Source organism: Bos taurus, chromosome 17, assembly GCF_002263795.3.
Source record: "Bos taurus isolate L1 Dominette 01449 registration number 42190680 breed Hereford chromosome 17, ARS-UCD2.0, whole genome shotgun sequence".
Classification (NCBI taxonomy): domain Eukaryota; kingdom Metazoa; phylum Chordata; class Mammalia; order Artiodactyla; family Bovidae; genus Bos; species Bos taurus.
The window spans coordinates 53,499,388-53,525,428 of NC_037344.1; the positions used below are offsets into that span (position 1 = coordinate 53,499,388).

Here is a 26,041-nt window from a genome sequence, read left to right on the forward strand (position 1 = left end):
TAGATGGGGGGCTTGGCGGCGGGGGAGGGGGGGTGGTCTCCCCGGGCTCTACCTCCCGCGGCTGGGGCTACCCTCCGAGCCGCGGCCGCCGCGGCTTGCGCCTCAGGCCTCCAAAACTGTTTCCAAACTGCCAAGACCCGAGGTGGGCGCGTGGGGACCCAAGGGAAAGGGCTGGTTTTGGGGTGTATGATTGTGTGTTTGGACGCCCGGAGCCGTGAGGGGCGGCAAGGCGGCCCCCAGACGAGTTGCAATCGAGGTATCTCGGCTACGGCTTCTTCTTCTGCCCCGCGACCCCCTCCCCCCGGAGCTGAGCTGAGGAGGGGAAACCAGGATTTTAACCAAATTAGCATTTACATTCCTGGGAGGAAGCAGCCCGGGCCTGGACCTGAGTGATAGAAGCTTCTTTCTGTTTTTATTTTTGGAGAGGAGTGCCCTTGTAATTGTCGTGAACACATGCTTCTCCCTCCGCACCCCTCCCCCCCCTTTCCTCCAGCCACCGGCGGAGGAACGATTCCCCCTTTTTTGCATTTATCTTTCCTTCCCCTTTCTTTATTAAAGGTCCGGGAGTGGCGGCGGCCAATCAGCGCGCGGCTTCCATTTTGTGAGTTCAACTCCGAGGCTCTCGGGCTTCGCGAGGACGCGTTTGCAGCCCCCTCTGCCTCTCCTGTCTGGCGACCGAGGAGAGGGAGCCGCCTCGCTGGGGCTTCGTGGTAGTGTATTTCATATTGGGGCTCTTTTCGGGGTTTGTAATTTGGCCGTGGGTAGGTAATTGGCTGGAGCAGGGCGGCCGGGCGCGGCAGCCAATCAGCGCGCGGCTTCTATAGGGCTTGAGTTATTAGACGCTGATCTCAAAACATCCTTCATCAGACACCAAGGAGAGGCCAACAGATGAGGGGAGCCATTTTTCTGCAATGGAATTAAATGGCCAAGTGGGTTTTTCCTTTGTTGCAAATGGGGAATGTTTTTCCTTTGACTCCACCATCCCGTTCAGGACGCCTCAGTGTTGTGTTTAACATTTGTCAACAAGCTAAAGGACTCAAAATTGGAAGAATGAAGAAGACTTTAAAAAGATCTGGATTTTTCCTTATGACTTGGAATCCATCTTTGTCTTGTATAACTAGGTCATAGCACACCATTAATGTCAGCAGTTAACAATTTTGAATTACAAAAAACCTAAGTAAATGACATATTTAATTTTTTTTCCTTTTTTTTTTTTTTTCGTGGGTGGGTGGGGGAGCTTGGAGCTGTCTTAATCTGTATTCTCTTAACTGAACAATAAATTTTTATATATATAGTTTCCTCTATTAAACACTTAAAACTGGCCATCTTATTAACTCCTTCTGCTCTTTTTAACAAGGTAATGTTTTAAATGTATAGTTTTAGGATTAGCGAAATGGCAGCAACAAAAAACTGTAAGCAGTCGTTACTCTTAAGTGTTTAAAAACCTTTTACATTGTAAGTACCCAATCCATTCTGTCCTTACGCAGTGCAGTTTTCATGTTAATGTTGCTGAGATGTCCTTAATTTTCTGAACCTTCATCTGCATGTATGTCTTTGTCGCTCTTGTCTAGCATAAGCCAGTTAAAATGCTTTTAGACGATTTTGCTTTTATAAAGCTAGGTTTTAGAGTTAAGCTTTTGAAAATGTTTACAGCAATAAATGCTAGTCAGCTTTCTTCCCCGTAACAGGTACACTTTCTTTGAAAATCGATCTATTTGAAGAAAAACAGACTCTGTTTTTCTCGTCTTTGTTGGGGAAGGGGGGTTGTGAGGGAAAGGAAGACCTCTTTGTGTAAAGAGACTAAAGCCGTCACAGGAAACTAGATTAAAACTGGAAAACAAGTCCTAGCTGGTTCGAGCCAAACACCATCGTTAACGGGGGTAGTTTCTATGGTGGTTGGGATGGCCGGTGCGTCTTTTGCCTTTTGTTTGATTTGACTGTGTATTTTCGCCTTTTGTCTCTTAATGACGGTCACACCATTGCTATATCCAGAGCAGTAAACAGTCCTCAGCGAAGCCGCCTTTTGCCAACCCAACCCTGGAAAGTTTGCAGAAGTGGAAGGAGCAGAAAATGCCATGAGAGTGTAACTTTAAAAAGGTAACAACAAAAAAGACACTACCATTACCCCAAATATTTCCAACTAAACAATCTCCCTAAAAGATTTTTTTTCCCCCCCACAATAACACCTCCAAAACCTCCGCCCAGCTTGATCTTCCAGACTCCATGGCACCGGGCTGAGCGGTAAGTAAAAAAAAAAAAAAAAAAAAAAGTGTATTTGCCCCTTCGAGGAAATGTTTTTTCGAGAAGGCCAAGCGCTGCAAATGTTTAGGAGCTGAGGGGAGTAGGAGGTTTCTGGAGCTTCACGTTTGGCAGCCGGATCGGGGAGGGTGGGGGCACGAGGAGGACTCTTCAGACCCTTTGCCCCTTTTGCCCAGGAGGCAAGAGGAAGGTCTCCCCAGCGATTTGGGGCATCCATGGAGCCGCCTGCGCTAGTTCCCCTCTCTTTTCTAGGTTTGAGCCTTGATAGGGAGAAGAAATTGAAGTGCTTTGGGGAAGGGGGTCACAAAAGCTGAGGAAGCCTCTCCTTCCGGGCCTGAGGCCTCTTTTCCTTTTGGTGGTTGGGGTCTCGCCCTCCGAAGCCGGCTTTTCGGGGCTCCTGGGCGCGCCTGCGCTTCCTAAGCAAAAAAGGACAAAAGGCCGGCGTCCATGTTGGCACCATGACGCAGCATCTCTCCCGCTTTGCAGCCCCAGCGCTGCTTGTGCTCCCGTCCGCGCTCGCTCCTCCCTCGCAAACACGAGTTTTATTTTCAGGTTCAGAGCAGAGCCGCCGGCTGGGCTGGGGCCGAGGCTGGGGCCGGAGCCAGGGCCGGGCTGCGGGGTGGCTAATGGCGGCCGCTCTCTTTCTTCCTCCCTCCTTCCCCGGTTGTCGTTGGGACCCCGGAGCAGGCGGCGGTCCGTCGGCCGGGCGGAGCCCTGAGAACCTGCGGGGCACAGTGCCCCGGGTCGGGGATTGGTCTCCGAGGCCGTTTCGGGGGCCGCGGGCCTTGGGGGGCGTCGCGCGCCGAGGCTCCCGCGCTCGCATCCGCGGGGCGAGGCGGCCAGACAGGCGCCATTTCGCGCGCGCCGCCCGCGGCTCGGGCGGTGGCGGCCGCAGCGCGCCAGGCGGGAGGAGGGAAGGAGGCGGCGGGGCCGGAGCGGGGGGAAGAGGAGGGGAGGCCGCCGCCCGCGTTCCAGGCCGCCGCCTGGGGGTATGCCCCCGGCCCGGGGAAGCTTAGACGTAGAGAGCGCGCTCTGCAGCCTCCGTAAACCCCGCGCCCTACTCAGGAGCCCCCGCGGGCACGAGGCCTCGCTCCCGGGCGGGGCCTTTCTTCTTTCCTCCCGTCCGGGAGCCAGTAGCAAAGGGCCACGGGGCCGCTCGAGGTCGCCCCCTGACCCCGAAGGGCTGCTCTAGAGGCTGCGGAGTTTTTTTTACCCCCCCGTGGCCCTGCTCTGACCCCAGGCCCTCCCTGCTGCCCACTCGAGCCATGGCGCCCACGTTTGGCCCCCTAACCGCCCTTTTTGATAGCCGAGCCCGAGGGGCGGGTGGGCCCCTTTTGTCCCCTGCTTTGGGCACGAGGCCCTCACGCAGGCCACCGATGTTCCGAAGTGGCCATGAAGGCAGTGCTGGCCACCGGCGCTAGGGAGGGTAGGGTGGGGGGTTGGGGCCTGGGAAAGCCGAGAGGGCCTTCCCCGGGATCCCCCTAGGCGGAGGGCTGTGGGGTAAACCCTCGCACCTCCGGCCACTCCTGGGGGAGGGGATGCAGACTGGGCGGGCCTTTGGAAATGCAGATGAGTCGCCTCCTGCAGCTCAGCGCTCCGGCTGAACCTTCGTGACTCCCGTGCGCCGCCGCCCCCCCCCCCCCCCCCCCCCCCCGCCTCATCCATTTTAGAGTGACGGCCGCCTTGGCAGCTGGGAAGGGGGTTCAGCATTTGTAAGGCTCTTCTTCCTCTAGGAGATCATGTCTGGTTTGTGGCCATCGACGCCCTAAAAAAACCCTCCCGTTTTTCCCTTTAGGCTCGTGACTGGAGAAGGGGCCCGGTACCCTCAGAGTGGACCGCCCTCCTTTGGATAGCAGAAGCAGGTATAGTCTGACTCTGCCAGTCCCCGCATTAAGGTAGGTGTGAGCCCTTTCCCAGCCTGCGAGGGCGATTTGGGGGGCTTTGGCCTGGCGCCCAGGGAGGGCGGGCACCCCAAACCCGCTAGTCTGGTTCTTCGGCCCCTCCCCCACACAGATGTGTGGGACTGTGTGAAATCGGCTGCCTGCTGGGCCTGCTTGGTCCATCCATCCCCGCCTGTCAGCTTCTGTTGTCAGGAGTTTGGGGCGTGCAATTCTCTGCCGTATTTAGCAGCATAGGAGAGGCTGCACTTACGAAAGTATTTCCCAGTCGTGTGTTTTGTGGTGGGGGAGGGCCCTGGATGCCTCTTCTGAAAGGCACAGTCGGCTGCCAGGAAACCGGACCCGGCGCTGGCCCTCCCTTCCGGCCCGCACTGGCGGTGTGTGGGGTGATTGTATGAAGCTGGCCCCTTCCTTTCTAATGTCTGGCTGCTAGGGAGGTGAAGAACAGAAGGACTTGAGATCTGGGCCAGTTTTCTTTAAGAAAGAGGTTTCTTGACTCGTCTCCTTCCAGGAAATTCCCACGATTCCATCTCACCCAGCCCCCTCCCCCTCAAAGCCCTGTTTCTAGAATTGGACAAACCCGAATTTGAAACCTGGCTAGCCGTTTTACCTGCTGTGACCTTGTGTAAGCAGCGCAGTCTCTCAGCCCCAGTTTCCCCATCCGAACAAATGGGTCAGTGATTGTCAAAGTGTGCATCCGATCACACGGGTGGCTCATTAAAATACTCCGAGACCCCATCCTTGAGTTTCTGATTCAGTTGGTGGGGCCTGAGAACTCTCATTTCTAATAAAATTCCCAGGTTTTGCTCATGGCTGCCTGGTGGAGACACATTCTGAGAACCTTTGTGCCGGGTAACACCTTGGGGTGTTGAAAGGACCTGAACTTGTGCACTTGAAGCCCCGACCTCATTTCTTGGTGCAGAGTCAAGGGCTTCGTAGTAATGGCAACTCTCATTTTCCTAACACAGGCTGATTGTAAGGGGTCTCCTGTCCTCTTGATCTCCAGGAAGCTCCACAGCTGGAGATAGTGTGACCCTTGATCTCTGACCCCTCCCCCATGTGAGCTCTAGTTTGTGATTACTTTGATGAACCATTTGGGTCCCTGCTGATTGCACAGCCTCCCCCCTTTTGGGTTCAGGCTTCCCAGTCTGATCGGCTCTGTTCACTTTTATCCCATCCCTCAGTGTAGGGGCTGGATTGAGGATTGGAGGAGCCTTAGGGCTTGCCCAGAGATTCTGTTGGGGCAGTGTTGGTGTTTCATCAAGGGAAGCTGTAGGTCAGGCAGCTGTGGGCTTGACTCTCCAGGGTGCTAGTGACCTTGGGCGAGTCTCCTGTGTAAAGTGATGATAATGAAGCCTGCTGTAAAGGGTGGAGGGCAGATTAAGTGCGATTAAGGGGTGCCGGCCTCACGTTCTGGCTTCACATTAGTTGGCCTTCATTCCTAGGTGGCTGGGCCATCTGTAGGCTCCTCCCCAACTTGCCCACCCCACAGCATGTGGCGAAGCCTCTGGGCAAAGGGGAAGACTGACTTTCTGCCGGCTGGGAGCCAGCACTGTTTTTCCTCCAGTGTGTGAGTTGGGGTTGTGGCCCTTCCTCAAGTCCACAGGCTGTTCCATAATGGGTCCTGATTTAGGGGTGTGCCCCCCCACCCCGGCAACTGGGAGAGTAGAAGTGACTCATTCAAGGTCAGGAGGCCACCACGGGCAGTCAGAATGAGGTTCCAGGTGTCTTGACTTCCAGCCCAGCGCCTGTGTCCGTGGCACCCCCTCGCCCCAGCTGTCTGGGTTATTTTGGTCTCCTGCCCATGCCAGCTGTCTGCTGGCATCACTGCCCAGGAGCCGGCAAAGCTGTCTGGTTGAAAGTAGCCAGCATGGTACTCGTAGTTCCTTCTGGCTGCCGAGTCTTGACCACATGAGGATCTTATCCCAGATAAGCTGGATTTGGTCCATCCTGTCCTTTGCTCGGGTGAAGGGGGTGCAGTTGACTACACTGGGCACTAGACTCCCTTTCCCCTACCCAGAGTGAGCACTTTGTAAAAGCTGGTGAGGCTCAGATTATTAATACCCTATACTATGAGCCTCTTCCCACGTACACACTTGTCCCAGTCCTAAGGTTTAGATTCTGCTCTGCCATTGATGTGTTCATTCAACTCCCTTCGATTCTCAGGTGACGTTTCTGCCACCTAAGAGTGTCCTCCATCCTTTTCTGATCGAGTCCTTGGGGCTCCGCGGACCAGTGGTCTTTACCTCCCGTGGGCACTGGATGGTTAAATAATTGAAATCTTTCCCTCTCAGCAGCAGCCTGAAGGGCTACAGCCAGTTCCAGTTCCTCCACACCCGCCCTCGGACCAATTAGGGAACAATGAGGCTCTCCCCTGGGTTCGGGGTGTGATTCTTGGAAATGGAGGGGTGTCCGGAAGACCTGGAAGGATTGTACCCCCTTCTCGCTTCTTAGTCTTTTTTTCTACCTCTTGAATTTGTTTGTCCGCATGCTGGTATCACCTCCTAGGTGAAGGGAGGAGCGGGGCAGCCTATCGTCCTCAGACGGTGGTTCCTGCGCGGGAGGGTGGCCCCGCCCACCGGTCACCCAGCGAGCTCGGGGCGGGGCGTTCCTGGCGCCCAGCCGGTGGAGCCTGCCTGGAGAGGGCCACGCCAGCGGAAGGGCGGCTGGGAGGTGGCCGGACCTGCCTTACTACTGGACGCCAGGGCCCCGCCCCTTCCGGCTTGTCGGCCAACGGGCGCGGTGTGGAGTACGACCTTTCGGACAGACCCTCTGGGTGGAAACTCAGCGTCTGCCTGGACTGTGGAGGGCACCCGGCCATCTCAGAGGCCGCCTGGGTCCAGTGCTGTCTGTCTCCTTCTGGCCAGTGACCTCGACAAAATCCCGCCCCTCCAGGACTCATAGTCTCTTGTGAACCAGGAGGAGGAAGGTGGCGGATAACCTCTTGAGCTGTTTCTGAGTCTGGCTTTATGAAGGCCGCTTTTTTACTCTGGCAGTCACTCCCCCAACCCTGTTACCAAATGTCGAGCCTGGAGGAGAGCCCTAGCACAGGAAGAGACAGCTTTGATCCCCCAGGCCACCCTGGGCCACCTCCCATCTCTGGGACCTCAGAGGATGGCTCCATTAACTTCTGTCCCACATGGGGTGGATGACCCCTCAGGTGTGCAGTGACCTCCGACAGTGTTCCTGAGGCACTAGGGAAGTGGAAGCCATAGCATTGCTGTTCACTTCCCTGTCCTAATCTGTGCTGGCCAGACCTTGACCTCATAAGACAGAAGTGTATCTGGCCCTACTTCTCTCCTGGGGTCAGTTGGCCTCACTAGACACCCAGGGCTTCCCAGGTGGCCCAGACGGTAAAGAATCTGCCTGCAATGCAGGAGACCTGGGTTCAGTCCTTGGGTTGGGAAGATCTGGAGAAGGGAATGGCTACCCACTCCAGTATTCTTGCCTGGAGAATCCCATGGATAAAGGAACCTAGCAGGCTACAGTCCATAGGGTTACAAAGAGTCAGACATGGCTGAACGATTTAACACTGGGAGAGCCCCTAGGCCTAAGTGTGAACACAAGTCGCTTCACCCCCACAAATGTCACCTGCCAACTCCCCTAGGCTTCTGTGTACCAACAGTTCTGTGGCAAGAACCGGGTTAAAGAATTTTTTTCTTCTCCCAAATCTCTCCAGGAATTCCTAGTGAAGAGAAGAATGGATCTGGGTCCTCAGATTGTGTTGCAGGTAAGGGAGTCTGCCGGCCTGTGGGCATTTCCAGTGCCTCAGCTGGCCTGCACTGGCCTACTGCCTCTGAGGAAGCTCTGAGCAGCTGGCCTGGCCACTGGGTATTTTTAGCTACAAAGCCAGCCCCTGCACCACCACTGGAGCGAGGTCCAAATCAAACATGCTCCCTGCAGGGTGGGGTTGGGGCTCCGCCAACCTCTTGGCCAGGCAGGGTGGGTGGGCAGGCTGGGGCCAGTGTCAGCTGTCTTGCCTGGGCCTAGGCCAGGTTGGGAAGACCCACTTTTCCTCCTCTTGGCTCTGTGTTATGTCATTTGTTGTAAGTTGAAATTCATTTCATAGAAAAGGTAGAAACTCAGGTCTGAGGACTTTGAGAAAAGTCAAGTGGACTCCCCCTCCAGGCTGGAGCAGTTACCACAGTTTGCTCAGAGTAGGGTGACCCTTCTAAGTGAATTCTCCCAGTGACCCTCCCAGATGAGGCAGTCTTACTCTCCTAGTCACTCCCTGAGCTTCAGGATCCCTGACACAAGGTCAATCCTGCAGTTGGCTCAAAGGTAAGTGGTCCTCCCCTCTCTCTCAAAACCTTCTTCCATCCTCCCTGTCCCTGAGTGATGCTCTTCCCCTCCTGCCAGCGCCAGGCTGCCCCTATGCAGAGATGGCCCCAGCCACGGCCTCACCAACCAATCACAGCTCCTCCTCAGTCACTGGAGAGAGCTTTGGCTTGGCTCTTCTGTTCAGAGCCTGTGTCTGACTCCTGTCTTCAGCCTGGCAGCCAGGCCTCCATGGTCTAAGCCTTGGTTTCCTTGACAGCCATGTCTCGCCCTTCTCACGCCCCAGCCATTGCCAAACTTGATGGGGTTTTCCAGCCACTGTGCATTTACTCAAGCTGGACGCCCATCCTACTTCCATTGGCCCTTCCTGCCAGCACTGCCAAGCTTAGTTCATGTACTACCCAGGTCTCTCTCAATCCCACAGGGGCTCTGGTGTCTAAATAGTTCACATCTTGCATTTAGACTGCTTCCCCCAAGACTGAGTTCCTCAAAAACAGGAACACAGTTGCCTCTCAATAAACTTGTGCTGCAAAAAATGAATGAATTGCTGTAAATTTGTCTAGGGGATCTTGAGGGCTCTCCACTTAACAGCCTAGAGCTGGGCTTCTCTCTTCCCAGGTCTGTGCTCTTTGAAAGTTTCCAGGGGCAGTCTCTGCTGCCATCTGGTGGTCAGGTTATGCCTTGCAGCCGCCGAAAACGTTGACCTGGCATTTATGGAACTGCCAGGCTGGCAACTTCCTCTGGAAATAAAGTTTACCTGATCTTTGCTGAGTGCTTGAAAATGGGGAACCTTTGGGGTGAAGGCAAGAAGATCCTGAGTCCTGCCAGCTCTTCTCTGAGGAAATTATCAGAGATCTTATCCTAGCTGGGAAAGACCCTGCTTTCTCACCTAGCCATGCCCTGGTGCCTGCCTGGTACACGCTTGCTCCTGAGGATCCCTCTGCAACCACTGGCCTAATTTGTGCAAAGCACAGCCCAAAGTGCAGGGAGGGGTGGGGGCAGGAAGGTTTCAGCCAGCCTTCCTGATAGTACTCATCCAGAGTAAACGCTCAAGAAATAGCCGTTTTGGTCATGGGGTAAGGAGGGTTAGGGAGACAGCTTGAGAAGGATAGGTATTTCTGCTGTCTGGAGAATACAAATAAAGTGGACGGAAGGGGGCCCAGCTGAAGGCGACTACATCTACCCTGGCCTTCCCTGTCCTCTCCTCGACGGAGTCTCTGCTCACGCCTCTGGGTCTTGCTAGAAAGAGGCTCCCGCCCGCGTGGTTTGGGGCCAACTCTCGAAAGGGCATTGTTATGAGTCAGCTCACCTGTTTCCAAAGTCCCCGCGCAGATGCCATCGCCCAGCAGAGGGCGCCAGACCTCCACCTTTGGGAGGTGGGGTGATAGGTAAGCGGAACTGCTATTCCCCAGCCCGCACACAGACTCAGACGGCCGGATCAGGTGGGCCGACTTGACCCTCATGCTAGGATATTGGGCACCACCGATGCTACCTTCTGGGGGAAATTGCAGTCAGAGCGGACTTCCCCAAGGCCATGTAATTGGGGCGGGGCGCAGATGGGGGCATTTTCCTAGCGCTTGAGACCAAGGCTCCTCAAACCGGCGTGTTGGGGACATCCTGCCAATCAAAAGGATGCGATCCGATGGGAGGCCAAATCGGCCAATCAAAGGGTCTCTGCCTGAAGACAGCCTGCCAATGCCGGGCGGGAAGAGGCGGAAACGATCGGACCTTGCCGGTGAGGGGCGCGCAGTGATGCACAGGGGAGGAGATGGGAGTTGCCATCGCCGCCGAGCTCTCCATTTCTCAGTTGCCTCAGTTTTCTTGGGAATGAGACTGAAGTCAGCCCGGTTGGCTGCCTGGTGGAGGAGGTGCCGAGGGCGGGGCTTCTCTTAGTCCCGCCCCCGGGCCAGTTCCCACCCCGCCTCCGATCGCTCAACCCCAGCGCTCTACCCGGCGAGCCGCTGCCAGTGCTGCCGGCTCCTGGCTATGGACGCTGCTGGGGCCCCGGCCCCGGCCCCGGCCCCACCCGCCGCCCCGGGCTCCGGCCGGAAGGAGCTGAAGATTGTGATCGTGGGCGACGGCGGCTGCGGCAAGACTTCGCTGCTCATGGTGTACAGCCAGGGCTCCTTCCCCGAGGTGAGGCTCGCCGGGGGGCTGCAAACAGGTAGGCTGGGGGCGGGATGGGGGAAAGGACTTGGGGCCACGAGGGGCGACGGGCGGACCTCAGCCTGCGCCTCGAGCCCGGACCCCGGGTCCCTGGCATCCTGATCATGAAGAGGCGGCCGTCACCCGGGGGCGCCCCCTCGGGAATTCCAGAGCCCAGCAGAGTGGGGGTGTGAGGCTGAGCCAGATGGGCTGAAGATGGAAGGTAGGGGTGGGTGTCCAGCTGGAACCTGGACACCCGCTGTACCCCTTAAGAACCGACATAACCCCTTCTCCGACAGCACTACGCCCCATCCGTGTTCGAGAAGTACACAGCCAGCGTGACTGTGGGCAGCAAGGAGGTGACCCTGAACCTCTACGACACCGCCGGTGAGTGCGTCTGCGCGGCGAGGGTCCTAGGGTCCGCCTGCAGGGTTTTCCCCTGAGGGGAATCCCCCCACCGGGCCATCCCGCCCGCCCTCCTGCCTCTCCGGACCTCGACATCCCGTCACTCCCGGAGAGGCGCTGTCTGGGAGCCCGTTAACCACCGCCTGGCTGGGTGGTGCTGGAAGCCCGACAGAGTCGCCCCATCTGTAAAAGGAGGGTATTTGGAAGAGGTGAGCTTCTGGGCCGCCCTCCTAGTGCTGATGTTCTGAGGGCTCACAGCTTTGTTCCTCTCCTGTGGTTCTAGAAAACCGTGGGTTTTGCTTCTGTTTACCATGGTTCCAGGATGTCGTGTGTTACATGCTGTGGTCTCTTAAGATTCCGTGGGCTGCTGATCTGAGTCCCCTGCTGCTAAGGATTCGTAGGCTGCATTTCTGGGTCCTATTTTGTAGAATACTCTGGGCTTCAGATCAGATCCTGTGAACGCCAGGATTCTGTGGCTGACAGTCCTGAGACTCTAGGGCCCTATAGCTATAAATTCTGAGTCCCGTGTTTCTGGGATTCCATGGACTGTGGTGCCTGGCTCTGGAATTCTGTGGTCTGTCATTCTGAGCCTGTGGTTCTCGGACTCTGTGGCTACACTTCTGTTTTTTCCTGGCACTGAAGAAGGAGCAGAGCTCTAGGGGATGTAGGTCCAAAATAAGGTTCTTTCTGCCACCTGCAGCTCCCAAGGCAAGTGTATTTATGCTGATCCCCTCGCAATCTTCAGCGTTCCTATTGTTGGGGGATGGTAGGAGGAGCACAGCCAATGGGAAGATTCCAGTAACACTGCTGCTGCTGCTGGTACCCTTGAGGAGCTTACCTCATGCCCCGACTCCCCTCTGGGCTGAATCAACATTGGGGAGCAAAGGTTAGGATCCCCAGTTGGGGCCTCACCCAGCCTTTGTGACTCTTATGTTTAATGACTTGTGTGGAACCATGTCATCAGGTGCCCTGTCAGCCAAGCCTTGTATGTATAAAGTGGAGTCTTCCAACTGCCCTTGGATGAGACCAAAATCCCCCACCCCCATCCCCAGCTCCCCACCCCACTGTGCACCTCTCCATAAGGCAACCAGTAGCATCTGTCATTCCACCCTGGAAAGGTTTAGGAAAGGATCTCTCCCAGACCCAGGTCCTTCTGTATTCCTGACTTTGTGGGTGTGTCCCCCCTCGAGTGGCCCCTAAGGACCCTCTCTTGTTGGATGAACACGGTGCAGGGCCGCCCCCAGAACAGGGCCAGCCCCTTGAACTGGAAAAGCCAAAATCGTCTGAGGAATTCCCAAAGGCGGGGCCCCAAGTGGTGTGTCTGGGGCTCTTTCAGTTTCACACAGACCCAGGTAGGGGGAGGTTCATTAACTCTGCTCTGGGTGGAGGGCTGGTGGGGGAGGGAAGGTCAGAGCAAGGATTGAACCAGCTCCTCCTTCCTCTCATCTCAGGCCTTCTCCATTTAGATCCCTGGGGCTCACTGTTCACCACAGCCTCCCCCAGCAGACCCAGTGCTGGGACCACTTCTGGTCTTTCTTGCTTAACCCGGAAGAAGATGCTCAAAAGACTTATCAGAATACATTGTCATGAAGAGGTTCTGGCAAGCTTCTGCTTGGTATAAGGCAGGGTTTTCACTAAGAGCTCGTGCCGGAGGGGTGGGGAGAGCGCTTTCTCAATTGTCAGAAGGCGTGACCACCCAGGGCAATGATGACCTGCCCGCAGCGTCCTGCCGCATGCTCTGGAGTCTGACCTGGGCTTTGATGCCAGCTCTCATGGCTGTATGTCCCTGGGGACACCTGGGCCTCAGTTTCCTCCTCTGTGTGTGTGTGCATGCTCAGTTGTGTCTGACTCTTTGCGACCCCAGGGTCTGTAGCCCGCCAGGCTCCTCTGTTCATGGGATTTCCCAGGCAAGAATACTGGAGTGGGTTGCCATACCCTTCTCCAGGGGATCTTCTTAACACAGGGATCGAACATGTGTCTTTGCGTCTTCTGCATTGGCAGGTGAATTCTTTACCACTGCACCACCTGGGAAGCCCCTTCCTCCTCTGTGAGCAGGGCTAAAATAGCTTTGAGGATGACAGAGTCATGTGATGTACAGCGCTTAGCACAGGGCCTGCCTCTTCCAAAGAGCTCACTGAGTGTTACTGGGAGTTTTCTAACCTCCTGCCGCTCAGGCCCAGGCCTGAGCCCAAGCCTGTTCTTTTGAACCAGTGGCCTGCAGAGCTCTGTGCCAGCCCCCACCCATGCTTTCCCAGCAGGACTGTTACAGGCAGCAGAAGAGCAGAGCCGGGCTTTGAACCTCTCATTAGTGTTCTGGGGAAGTAGGCTGGCCTTACAATCAGTGGGACAGCCCAGGAGAGAGATTCTGGTGCAGAGAGATGTGGCTGCTCCCTCAAGAGTATCCTGCTGTGTCTTGGAAAGCTCCGTTATCTAGAGGAACGTGAAGGAAAGGCTGGGTCATTCCTTTTCCACATGTCAGTGCCCAGCACAGCACTTGTCACAGAGCAAGGCTTGTGGAACGAATGAATGAAGAAAAATCTTGGGCGCATAGAGATCTCTGGAGAAGGTCCTTTGTGATAAAGATGGTGAGATTGGTCTCTGCCTTTGGGGTCGACAGATATCAGGAGAAAGTGGCAGAAAAGACGGCCAGGTGACCAACTAGAGGAAGATAGAGACTGAGAGAGTGAAGGGAGTGGCCAAGGTGGAGATGAGTCCAGTAAAAGTTGTTGTAGAAGGTTCTAGAACCGGACGGGCCAGACCCCAAGGTGAGGGGTGGAGGACAGGAGAAAGCATCTTTCCAACCAATCAGTGGTACCCAGAGCTGTGGGATGGGGTGGCCCCTAGGAGGCAAAATTTCTCCATACCCAGGACCCTGCCCACAGGGGTCTGTGTGGGAGGACAGTCTGGTTGCTTGTCTCCATCCGGCGGAAGCAGTTACAGACACCGCTGTAGCCAATGGAGGGGTACTGAGGGGGATGGAGCTCTCAGTGCTCAAAGGTGAAGAGGGGCGGGAGCTGTGAGCACCCATCGCTTTAGCGGCTCATCTGCCACCTCAGAGGCCGGAAACTGCGGTGAAGTCTGAAGTTTCCTGGGCAGAGAGAGGGGAGATGTGGGGCGAGGTGGGATGTTAAGACACCAACCAGAGACAGTTATCTGGGCTTTGGGGTGGGGCCCAGGGGTGGGGCAGGGTGGTGTTGCCCTGGGAGGTGGGGAGCTGCGGGCCCCTTCCCAACCTGAGATGGGAACAGTAGGACAAATCGGGGGCAAAGCAAGTTGCTAAGACAGGAATTACGGACCCAGGAGCCCCAGAGGCGGGGGAGCTGACCCTGCAGATCCGTCAGAGCAGCGTGGTCTGAGTTCCAGGCCCAGGCCACCCGAGCACCAGCCGCTCCTTTCTCCGGGGGAGGAAACACAGGTTGGGGAGGCCCCAGCAGCACTAGTACAGAAGTGGGTTCCTCTTCTGGCAGCTTCCGCTTCTCACACTGCCTACACCCCTACCCTGACCAACACCCCAGCCAGAGCTGGGAATTATGTGCCCAGTGGGTGTCCTCTGGCAGATTTGGGGACTGCTGTGGCTCCAAGGACACCCTCTCCTCAATCCAGCACCAGACCTTAGAGACCATGCCCCCGACACGATGCCTGCCACAGCCGAGCTTCCCGCAAAGGAAATGCCCTGCGTGAGGCGACTTTCGCCTCACTTCCTCTGCCCCACAGCACCCCAGCTTCAGGAAGACGGGCAGCTTCAAGGGGCACTGTGGCCCAGAAAACATTCCCTCACTAGAAGCAAATGCATCCTTTTGCACATAACTCGGGGCCTTTTATTTGTTTCTGAAATTCATATGGCTGTGCTGGGTCTTAGTTGTAGCATGAGAACTCTTAGTTGTGGTATGTGGGATCCAGTTCCCTGACCAGGGATCAAACCCAGGGCCCCTGCATTGGGAGCACAGAGTCTTAGCTACTGGACCACCAGGGAAGGCCTTCGGGGGCTTTTTTTTTTTTTTTAACCTTGCAAGCCCATCTTCAGAGGCCAGAGTGGAACCCTGTTCATCTCTTCTGGACAGATGACTTGCCCCTCTAAGCCTGTGAATCACTGTGGGTAAATGGGAAAGGTCATTGTATCACCTGTGGCTGGGAGGCCCCCTAGAGTTTATGGGTCCAAAGATCAGGGGTTAGAATCCTCTACCCAGGCCCCTGTCCCTTGTGAGTTTCAATTTCAGTAGTAACCACACCTTTGGCCAGCATTGCGAGCCTGCAAGTTCTCTACTTCCAAGATCAAGGACAGGATTATCACCCCCTTTTCCAGATAAGGAAACTGAGGCCCAGGTAGGGAAGGTGCCAAGATCGTGGAACATGAGTCATGTGGAACATGATGGATATTGGTTCCCCTGACACACAGGGGAGTGGTGTCCAGGATACTCCACTCCCAAAGAAACGAGGTCAGCAGCGCCTGCAAGTCCATCCTCTGCAGGCGTGGTCCCTGCATACTGACCCCTGGGGAAGCTGAGCCAGACACAGTCAAGCCAAGAAGGCAACCCAGAGGAGGCGCTGAGATCTGGGCTGGCTACCCATCCTCTCCCAGAGTTCATCCCTTGTTGGCAGCCTTTTCCTCACCTGGTCGGAGCTAGGGCTTGTAGAATAAGGACAGCTTCCCATCCTCTGGGGTGCCCTGAGAGAAAAGCACCCCAGTAGCCCTCCCTATGATCCTCTATCATTTATGAACCTTCCTTTTGGCTGTGTGATATTGGGCAAGTCACTTCATCTCTCTGCTTCAGTTTCTGCATTTGTAAATTGAAGAAAACAATCGCCAGTGGTGGGAATTCCCTGTCGATCCATTGGTTAGGACTCCGAGCTTTCACTTGCCAATGGGCTGAGTTCGATTCCTGGTTGAGGGACCAGGAGTCCACAAAGCCACGTGATAAGACCAAAAAAAAAAAAGAAAGAAAGAAAAAAGCCCCCAAAACCCAATAGCCAGTAGTGAGGAATCATAGTGAAGATTGATGAGTCTGTGCATACAAAAGCCTTTGAATGGGGCCTGGCATGTGATGAGTGAGCACTGCCGATAAATACTGTTGACCATTTTCACTACCATTATCACAGGCCCACCTATTCCTCACATGTCCATTTCACAGTTGAGAAAACTGAGGTCCAGAGATGAATTCCCAATTGAAAGGCTTCCTGGGAGGATTGGAATTTTTAGAGTGGCTGGGCTGGCAGCTGACCTTGGAACTGGGGACTGAGTTGGTGCTTCAGCTCACAGGAAACCTGTCTATGACCTTGAAATCACCCCCAGCCACATGGGCTCCTAACAGGAAGAATTTGCCCCACCCAGCTTCCCTCCTGGGGTGACTGCTTAAATTAACACAGGTGGGACTTCCCTGATAGTCCAGTGATTAAGAATCCATCCTTCCACTGAAGTGGGGTGGGATGGGAGGGCACAAGTTTGATCCCTGGTTGGGGAACTAAGATCCTGCAAGCCGAGCAATGCAGCCAAAAAAATTTTTAACACAGGTGATAGAAATGAAGTGCCCTTGCAAGCCTGAAAGCCATAGAAATTATCATTACACTTTATTCACCCGCTCATTTGTTGTTTCATACCCCCAAATGATTACTGAGCTTGTGTGTGTACCCATTGATGTAACAGTGATGTGTACAGAGGTGGCCGGCATCTCAGGGTCTTATGTACTCATGGAAAAATCATGATGTTGGGTAGTGATGTCCTTTCTAGGAAGAAAATTAAAGCCATAGTTGGTCATGGGACAGATGGCAAAGGACGCTCTTATTTCAAAGCAGTCTGGAAAGTTCTCTAGGAAGAGGTGACATCTCTGCAGAAGCCTGAAGGAAAGGAGAGAGTGAGCCATGCTGTTACCTGGGAAGAGCATTCTAGAAGAGGGAACAGCAAGGGAGAGGCCCTCACCAGGAGCAGGCTTGGTCTGACTTCCTCTTTCTACCAGCCTGACTTCGGCCCCCATCGAGCCTGCTGCAGTCAGCTCAGGCCCCAGTTTGCTCAGCCCAGTGGCACCCTTTCACCTCCCTGGTCCCTACCACATCTGACAAGAGATGAACGACTTCGAGACAGCCCACTAGCCAGCAGTGACTGGACACCTGCCCGGTGCCAGGAACGATGTTTAAGGACAGACATGGTCCCTGCCCTCCGGGTGCCTACAGTCTCCCAGGGGACAGGCAGTAAACGAATAAACGTGGGAGAACAGACTGTGGCCAGACAGGGCAGGGACAGACTTTGTGTGGTGAGGGAAGGCCTCTCTGAAGAGTCAGCTGGGCAAGGTGGGGAAGACGTCGGCACAGACTTCGGCACGCAGCAGTCCTGTCTCGTAACTGCTTGTCTTCTCCTGCCGTGTTTCTAAAAGGGCATCAGAGTGTGTGTTAGGCCTGGCACCGGTCTGTGCGTACTACCGAGCAGAAGAGAGCACTGCTGTGTTTCAGCAGAAGGAAGGCTGGCTTTGGAACGGAATGAACCTAGAGTCAGGCCTGGCTCTGGTTCGGTGACCTCGTGGTGGAAGGGGGGGAGGTCACTTCATGGCTCATGGTTTCTTTATATGTAAATAGGATTCAGGAGTTCCCTGACTAGCACATCAGGTGTTTGTTGTAAAGATTTCTTTTAAAAAAAATTTTTTTTAATTTTTAAATTTAATTAATTTTCTGGCTGCGCTGGGTCTTCATCGCTGGCACAGACTTTCTCTAGTTGTGGTGAGCAGGGGCTACTCGCTAGTTGGGGTGTGCAGGCTTCTTGGGGCTCGTTGTGGAGCACAGGTTCTAGGTGCTCTGGCTCAGTAGGTGTGGCACACGGGCTTAGTGGCCCCGAGGCACATGGAATCTTCCTGGACTAGGGGTTGAACCTGTGTCCCCTGCATTGGCAGGCAGATTCTTAACCACTGGACCACCAGGGAAGTCCATGTTGTAAAGATTTCTTAATCATTTAGAGGCAGAGGCCCTGTAAGAAGTATGTGAGGTGACGTCCTCAGTGGCTTAGTGGTTAGGATTCTGGGCTGCCATGGCCCAGATTCAATTTCTGGTCTGGGAACTGAGATTCCACAAGCCATGGGTTGCGGACAAAAAAAAAATACTGTAATGTATAACGTGGCATTATCAATAAGTAGAGGTACAGAGAAGATGATTATCTTGATAAAGGAAATAACTATGGATGGTGAGTCTGAATGTTTAAAATGTTTGGAAGCAAACGATGGGGAAAGGAGGAAAAAGCATTCCAGGTGTGACATGAGAGCTTGATGAGTTCAAGAAACAGCAAGACTGGACCGCAGCGAGTGAGGGTTAGGGGCACAGGTGGGAGGAGGGTGAAGCCAAGGTTGGTAGGCATGGAGGTCATGTCAATAACCAGGAGAGTCTTGGATTTTCCACAAAGAGCAATAGGGAGCCACTGAAGGTGTTTGAGATGAGGGGAGGGGCATGATTTTAGTTTTGTTACCATCTATTCAGGGGCTTCCCAAGTGGTGCAGTGGTAAAGAATGCATCTGCCAGTGCAGAAGGTGGCGAGAGACTTGGCTTCAATCCTTGGGTTGAGAAGATCCCCTGGAATAGGAAATGGCAACCCACTCCAGTATTCTTGCCTGGAAAATTCCATGGACAGAGAAATCTGGCAGGTTACAGTCCATGAGGTCGAAAAGAGTTGGACAACGACTGAGCGACTTAGTGCATGCACATACACACAGACAGACACACACACCACCCCACCCACTCCATTCAGCCGCTGGGTGGAGAATGGGTTGAGGCGGCGGCACGGGAGGAGGCGACGCAGGAGACTGTCTTGGATGAGTTAATCACTTGAAATGTAGCCAATGCTACATTTGGAGAACCTGAAGTTTTAACATTAATTAAAGTAGCCAGGTGGGGCTAGTGGCTACCCTCCCAGACAGTGCAGGTCTAGAAAGATGTTCACAGAGGTCAGGAGAGGGGATAGTTTGGGGATGTGTATGGAAAGGGGAGGAGATTGGCTAGAGTAGCGTATTGGCCTGTTTTCCACCATCTTACAAGGCTTTCTCCTGCTTTTGGCGACGAGGGCAGGAGGGCCCGAGTCTGCCAGGTGCAGACTATCCCTAATCCCTTCTCCGGTGTTGAGGGGACGTGGGCTGAATGACAGCCTAGACAGTCCTCCCGGACCAGCCATCGTTAGAGCTGGGTTCCCGGCCACTGCACACTGTCAGGGGTCCCTGGGTTGATGGGGAGCCAGTGGGAAAGATGGCAGCTGTGCCATCACCAGCAGGACATGGCCTGTCCGTGCTCTCTGGAGAGGCCACTTGTCCTGAGAGGCCTTGGGCAGGCAGGGGTCAGAGGGCAAGCTGGTGTCACCCTGGCACCCACAGGCTAAAGGCCAGGGTGGGGATTCCTGGGCTCAGTGTTCTGCGTTCCCTGGAAGGGAAGTCACTGCCTGAGTCTTTCTGCAGAGGTGGCTGGGGGTCGCCCATGGGCTTGAAAGACTCTCACTTCTCACTCTGGGAGTTTTTAAAAATCCCTGAGCCAGGGAGGGAGGTTCAAGAGGGAGGGGACATATGTATACCTATGGCTGGTTCATGTTGATGTTTGACAGAAACCAACACAGTTCTGTAAAGCCATTATCCTTCAATTTAAAAAAAAAAACTACTGAGCCGTGGGGACCACATGCAGTGTGTAATCCCAGGCCTGCTTCTGAAACAGAAAAAAATTCTGCAGGACGTTGTTGGTGAGATCTGAACACAGCTAGTAGATTGGGTTAGAATACAGTCTCAGTGTTGGTTAGTTTCATACTTGTACTGAGGTAAGTGAGAAGACGTCCTTGTTCTTAGAAAAACCACACGGTAAATCTTCAGGAGTTTGGGGCGGGGGTGGGGAGAAGCAGCAGCCAGCCAAAGGTCTTCTCACATGGTTTAAAGTGTTTATATACAGATAAAGCAAGTGGACAAAACGTGAGGCCCCAGTGAATAAGGGAGTAAGGGAATTCTTTGCACTCTTTTGCAATTTTTCTGTAAGCTTGAAACTGTCGACAAAAAATACTAAATGAGGTCTTTTTTTGAAAAAAACCAAGCCCACTGTTGCCCAAGCCCAAGCTTGGGTCCTGATTCACTTGGTGCTGGGAGGGGCTGATGTATCAGAAGCCATCAGTTCCCCTGGTGAGTCATGTGGTGCAGGGTTGACAACCAGTGCCAGGTGGGCCCAGGCAGGCAAATGCCCATCATCTCCAGCAGTCCCCCCACCCTCCTATTAGCATAGGCCAGAATGGCAAGAGGAGTATAACCAGAGACCATGCCCCTCTCAGCTTGCAGGTGGCAGGGGCACCCTCCACAGTTAACTGCAGAGTTCTGGGCCCACCCAACCCCACTGGTCTGAAACCTCGGGAGAGGAAGGGTTCGGTTTCTTCAGAGTCTGACCTTAAACCTGAGCATCAGGGATGAAGACGGAAGCGAGGGGTGGTGATCATTATCGACATGAGTGCTAGCTGTTTCCCAGCACTGACCCTTCAGCCAGGCCCATCTCTGAGCACCACAAGAGCACCGCACGGCTTTTATTTTTGAGTGTTTTTGTTGCTGCACGGGGCAACTCTTTGTTCCAGCATGTGGGCTTCTCACTGCGGTTGCTTCTGTTGTTGGGGAGCACAGGTCTAGGCCGTGTGGGCTTTGTAGTTGCAGCTCCCAAGCTCTAGAGCACAGGCTCAATAGTTGCAGTGCATGGGCTCAGTTGCTCTGATGCATGTGGGATCTTCCCGGATCAGGTATCAAACCTGTGTCTCCTGCATTAGCAGGTGGATTCTTTACCATTGAGCCACCAGGGAAGCCCCGCTGCTTTTATCTTGTGTAATCTTCCCTACGGTCCAGGACTGTGGGCTGTCTCCTCTGTTTTATAGTTGAAGAAATCGAGGCCCAGAGACACAGAGTCAACTGCCCAGGAGACCCCAACCCCTACCCTATCTGAGCCCAGGCAGGGGACTTGGGTGGAGAAGTAAGGGGCACCTCCCTGACCCCCACCTGCTGTCTGGTTTCAGGACAGGAAGATTACGACCGGCTGCGGCCCCTGTCCTACCAGAACACCCACCTCGTGCTCATCTGCTATGACGTCATGAACCCCACTAGCTACGACAACGTTCTCATCAAGGTGAGGCCCCGTCTCCCAGCCCCGCCTGCCTCTGGAAGTGGGGCCAGATGGGGCCATACCCCTGATGCCTGCCCTCCCCTTCCACAGTGGTTCCCCGAGGTCACACATTTCTGTCGTGGGATCCCCATGGTGCTCATCGGCTGCAAGACAGACCTGAGGAAGGACAAGGAGCAGCTGCGCAAGCTCCGGGCAGCCCAGCTGGAGCCCATCACCTACACACAGGTGACCAGGGGCCCTCCCCGACCCCACCCCGAGGAGCCCGGGTCCACGTGCACAGCCATGGCCAAAAGCCTCCCAGGCCTTTGGCCTCGGCATCTGGTGTGCCTCAGTGACCTTTCAGAAGCTGAAGGCAACAGAATTCTAAGAATCATATACCCAAGTGGTGTTAGTGGTAAAGAACCTGCCTGCCAGTGCAGGAGATATAAGAGATTCAGATGTTCAATCCCTGAGTAGGGAAGATCCCCTGGAGAAGGAAATGGCAACCCACTCCAGGATTCTTGCCTGGGGAATACCATAGACAGAGGAGCCTGGCAGGCTACAGTCCATGGGTTCGCAGAGTCGGACATGACTGAAGTGACTATGTGTAAATGCCATCCCAGCAGCTTGTGGGCTCTTAGTTCCCCAACCAGGGATTAGACCTGGGGCCACAGCAGTGAAAGCACTGAGTGCTAACCACTGGACCACCAGGAAATTCCCTAAGAATAATTTTTAGATATTAATAGACACTTATCTGAGCACATTACTTACCTCATTTAATCCTTATTACCTTGAGGCAGGCACTGTTACTGCCCCCCTCCCTTTTACAGAGTAGAGATTGAGACTCAGAGAGGTTAAGTAGCTAGCCCAGGGTCACATAGATAACCTGAATTGGAGCCAAAATCCCACCCTAGTCACTCTGGCCCCAGAGCCTGAGCCTTTGACCACCGTCCTGTCCCATCACCCCAGAGGCCTGGAGGGGCAGGCCTGTGTTGGAAAGCAGGGCTCCTTTCAGGAACCTGACCAAACCCTGCTGCCTTCTGGGTGAGGCGTGGCAGAATAAAAGGAACACAAACGAAAACTAATAAAGTTTAATCAAAAGGAATAGGCATTAATAAATTTGTGTTAGAAGTAATTTTCTTTCTACTCTATAGCCAGCTCAGTTGCCTAAATTGTGCTTCTGAGACGAGCAGGGAGAGAGGCATGTAGGAAGCCCTTATGTCTTGAGGCCTTCAATGCTTCTCACAGGCCTGGCAGACAGAACAGACCACCACAGTTCCTGGCTGAAGTCAGCCCCTCTCTGCCTGAGTTTGGGGAGAGTATGGGGTGGAGGCCAGGATGGAGTTCCCAGCAGCTACAACCTGTGGGCCACACCAAACAAGCCCTTATGGCCCATCTGCACACCCTGGGGAGGACCCTGGCCCCAGGAAGCCCCCAAATTCATGAGTGGGGTCGCACAGGAGGTGCCCAAAGCCCCTGGTCTAATCCCAGCCCCTCCCCCGACCAGGGCCAGAGCGCCTGCGAGCAGATCCGAGCTGCCCTCTACCTGGAATGTTCTGCCAAGTTTCGGGAGAATGTGGAAGACGTCTTCCGGGAGGCTGCCAAGGTTGCCCTCAGTGCTCTGAAGAAAGCACAGCGGCAGAAACAACACCGGCTTTGCCTGCTGCTCTGACAGCTCCCAGCAGGGCATGCGGCCCTCACGACAGAACTGACGGGGCCCAGACCCCCAGGCCCATGCTGCTGCCCAGACCCCACCCCTGCCCCAGCTCTCGAAGGGCACTTGGCGTCAGGCACCTCCAGGACCTAGTGTCTGGAGCCTGTGGCCAGGCTCTTGGAACATTCTGGAACTCTCTCCTTTCCCAGCTGGAGCTCTGACCACACACTCCCCTCCAGCCTGTGTGGCCATAGTGGTGGTGAGGGTGGGGGTGCTGAACTCGGTCCCTCTGTTATCCTGGAACCAGCACTTGTCCCCAGCACTCAGGAGTGCCCTTGTCACATCCAGCTCCCAGCTGTGTGTTTCCTCTCTGCACACCCAACAGGTCCTCCAAGCCCATGCCTGAAACGAGAAACAACGTCTGGTACATGGATACATGTGGACTTGGCAGCCTTCCACAGGGCTCCCAAGCCTGCTCTCCCAAGTCACCCACCTCCCTGGGCCCCCGAAATAGGCATGGTCACATCTTCCAGCTTCTCGCTTCCTCCGCCCAGGAACTCAGGCACCGTGGTGGGCCTGGGGCCTATCAGAAGAACACAGGCCTCAGCCCTGGACATGAGGGCCCTCCTTCCTCCACCTCATACAGAGGACTTCAGTCTCAGCCTTCAGCTTGGCCACCATCTTTCCAGAGCTGGACGCACAGGGGACAGAGAGGGATCTCTCTCTAAAAGCAAGAAGTATTCCCTGGACCATCTATTTGATCCCTGCTCAGCGTCTGTGACCCTACCCTGGCCACGACTTGACAGAAACCAGAGATGAAAAGTAACAGAGGCTCTTGAGTGATCTTGGGCAAGTCAGGTCTCTCTACAGATTTCTTTTACCTGCAGAAGGATGGCACTGGCTTGTCACCAGGCTCCCCTCTGTCCCAAACAGCGCCCCCTGCTGCCGAGGTGTGGAGACTACACACCAAGGCCGTCCTGGCCTCCTGGGAGACTTCCTGATTAACCCCCAGCACAGCTTCCCGGAACCTCCTGAAAGGTCTGGGGTCAGAGTCCCAGGTGATTCTAATGCCCCAGAGATTGTGAGCTGGTGGTTCCTGAATAAGCCGGGGAATCAGCTTCACCTAATATGAGATCATGGCGTTAGGTGGTTCCGGCCCTCCCTGGTATCTTCTGCCTCTGCCCCCTCCCTTGCCTAGTGCTCTGGCCTCCACTGGGCGTGAGAAAGAGACATAAAACCTACCCTACCCCACCTAGGTTCCCCAAGGCCCTGACATGCCTAGGGAGAGTCAACAGAGCATTCAGTCCAGAGCTTCGTGGACAAAGAAAGGATGGTCTAGGACAGAGGAGGTCCACAAACTACAGTCTATGGGCCAAATCTGGCCACTGCCTATTTTTGTAAATAAACTTTTATTGAAACACAGCCACTCCCATTCATTTATACATTGGCTGCCTTTGCCCTCCGACGGCAGACTCGTGTGACACAGACCATCTGGCCCTCAAAGCCTAAAATATTTGCCATCTGGCTCTTTACAGAAAAAGTTTGCCAACTCCTAGTCTGGGGCAAACCCAAGTTCCTAAAGGGCCAGATGGGAGACCCAAATGAGTGAAGTAGGGTAGGGATGAAAGGAAGTGGTGGGGCAAACTAGAAAGCAAGCCCCCACCCTAGACAAGGCAGCTCAGCCCAGCCAAATGCTGCTCTATGGGAATGTTTCTAGGTCTTTCCATCTCTCTAGGGAAAGTAGAAATCTGGATTTTTCATGTGGGATCTTACTGGAGGGAGGGGAAATACCATATTTTGAAAACTTAAACTCCTTCGAGGGCCAGAGCATGACTACAGACACCATCTGTGAATTCTGGCCAACAGAGATTTCTAGGTAAGTTGTTAAGGGCGGCTGAAGCCCATACGAGAAGATGCAGAAAATGCAACCAAACCTTTTGGCTTCTTCATAGATAGAGAACCTAATGTGAGGTGACCAGCAGACCTGCCATGACCTCCAGAGGGTGACCTCCACAAAGCGAGCCTGCTCAAACTCACCCCTCCTCCCTCCACATTCCAGAACCTCTGAGGTGAAGGGGAGAAGTCCGGAGCACGGGTGACCTCCATGCTGGCTTAAGTCCCAACCAGGGCTGAGTCTTGTCCCCACTCCCTGAGTTACTGCATGAATCTGGGAAGGTGGGCTGAGGAGTGGCCGTCAGGAAGCACCCCTCCCACAAGAGTGGACCCAAACTTTGTGGGGGGCAGGGTGGGTGGGAGGGAAACATGCCCTCAAACCAACCAAACAGTGCAGGGGTGCCCTCTGGTGGTGACCCTCAGAAAACTCCCCTGCCTCAGGCCAAGCCCTGGCGGCCAGCAAGCGGGGAGCCTCAGGAAGCACAAGGAGCAGGAGGCACAGAGGGACAGTGGTTCTCTGAGAGCTGAAACACCCCGGAGGCCGCGGGGAGCTTACAGCAGAAGCAGCGCCCGGGGAGGGAGACTCCGCAGGACACCAAGAGGCTTCCTTCCACCCACCTAGAACTCAGGAACTAGCAGATCAGCCGAAACCCACCCCCAGTGAGGCACATCTGAAGCCCAAACCTGAGGGGCTCAGTGACAGGATGGGGAACAGAGGGGGTCCCTGAGGCTTAGTTCCCCCCGCCCCCTCCCGGGAAGACTGACCCAGTCTCGAGAGAGCAGCAGGGGAAGGAGGGCAGCAGATTTTAGGGAAGGGGGCAGGCAATATTAAATATGTCATAAATAGGGAGGCTGGGGCCGGCTAATACTGCGCCGACAGGCTGGGGTCACATTCCTCTTGTCCAGCCAGGGACTGGGCCTTGGCTCTGCTCCCAGTGATGCACTGGCCCCTGAGGTCACCGCTGCCAGTGGTCACTGGCGCTGTTGGGGAGGAGATGGGCAGCAAGGACGCCGCCTGGGATCCCCTGCAGTCTCAAAGTCCGGGGTCTTGAGGGGCGCTGGCCCCATGGCTCACGGCTTCTTGGCCTTGCTTCTGTTCTGCTGGAGTTTGGTGTGCACAACTTTGAGTGTGGTCAGGAAGTTGCCGAGGAAGAGGACGAGGAACGTCAGCGCCAACACGAACACCTGGCGGGGGGGCGCCCCGGGGTGGGGGAGGCAGGCAGAGAACAGAAGGGAGAGAAGGCAGAGGCCCGCTCAGGTCAGCTCTCCTTGTTGAAATGACTGGCCCCCCCAAACCCCACACACACATCAGGGACCTCAGAACCCCTAAGCACAAGCTCCCTGAGAACTTCAAGGTTTGCCAGCGGAAGGCAGGGATCTGAGCCAGCTGGGTGAGAGGTATGAGTCCTCGGGGTCAGGCAGTGTCCTAGGGGGC

General features: G+C 54.9%; 2 protein-coding genes across 4 annotated transcripts in view; one reads left to right on the top strand and one right to left on the bottom strand.

The window, feature by feature from the left end:
* The first annotated feature begins 10,401 nt into the window (after window positions 1-10,401).
* On the top strand, window positions 10,402-24,135 carry RHOF (ras homolog family member F, filopodia associated). The gene is made up of 5 exons (NM_001040602.2): window positions 10,402-10,571; window positions 10,880-10,967; window positions 20,974-21,083; window positions 21,171-21,305; window positions 22,567-24,135. Exons 1-5 carry the CDS (start codon window positions 10,422-10,424, stop codon window positions 22,729-22,731), a joined length of 648 nt encoding a protein of 215 aa, NP_001035692.1. The 5' UTR covers window positions 10,402-10,421; the 3' UTR covers window positions 22,732-24,135.
* The window catches only part of TMEM120B (transmembrane protein 120B), a 46,002-nt gene continuing 42,097 nt past the window's right edge, over window positions 22,137-26,041 (bottom strand). For 2 of the 3 annotated variants that reach the window (XM_059875937.1, XM_059875936.1), the window contains exon 12: window positions 22,137-25,791. In XM_059875937.1, the coding sequence (XP_059731920.1) occupies window positions 25,678-25,791 (114 nt within the window). In that variant the 3' untranslated portion in view covers window positions 22,137-25,677. 3 annotated transcript variants of the gene reach the window in all.

Coding starts and splice junctions, on each gene's coding strand:
- RHOF (NM_001040602.2), top strand. CDS start 10,422: ATGGACGCTGCTGGGGCCCCGGCCCCGGCCCCGGCCCCACCCGCCGCC. Junction 10,572..10,879: donor GCCAGGGCTCCTTCCCCGAG/GTGAGGCTCGCC, acceptor CTTCTCCGACAG/CACTACGCCCCATCCGTGTT. Junction 21,084..21,170: donor ACGACAACGTTCTCATCAAG/GTGAGGCCCCGT, acceptor CCCCTTCCACAG/TGGTTCCCCGAGGTCACACA.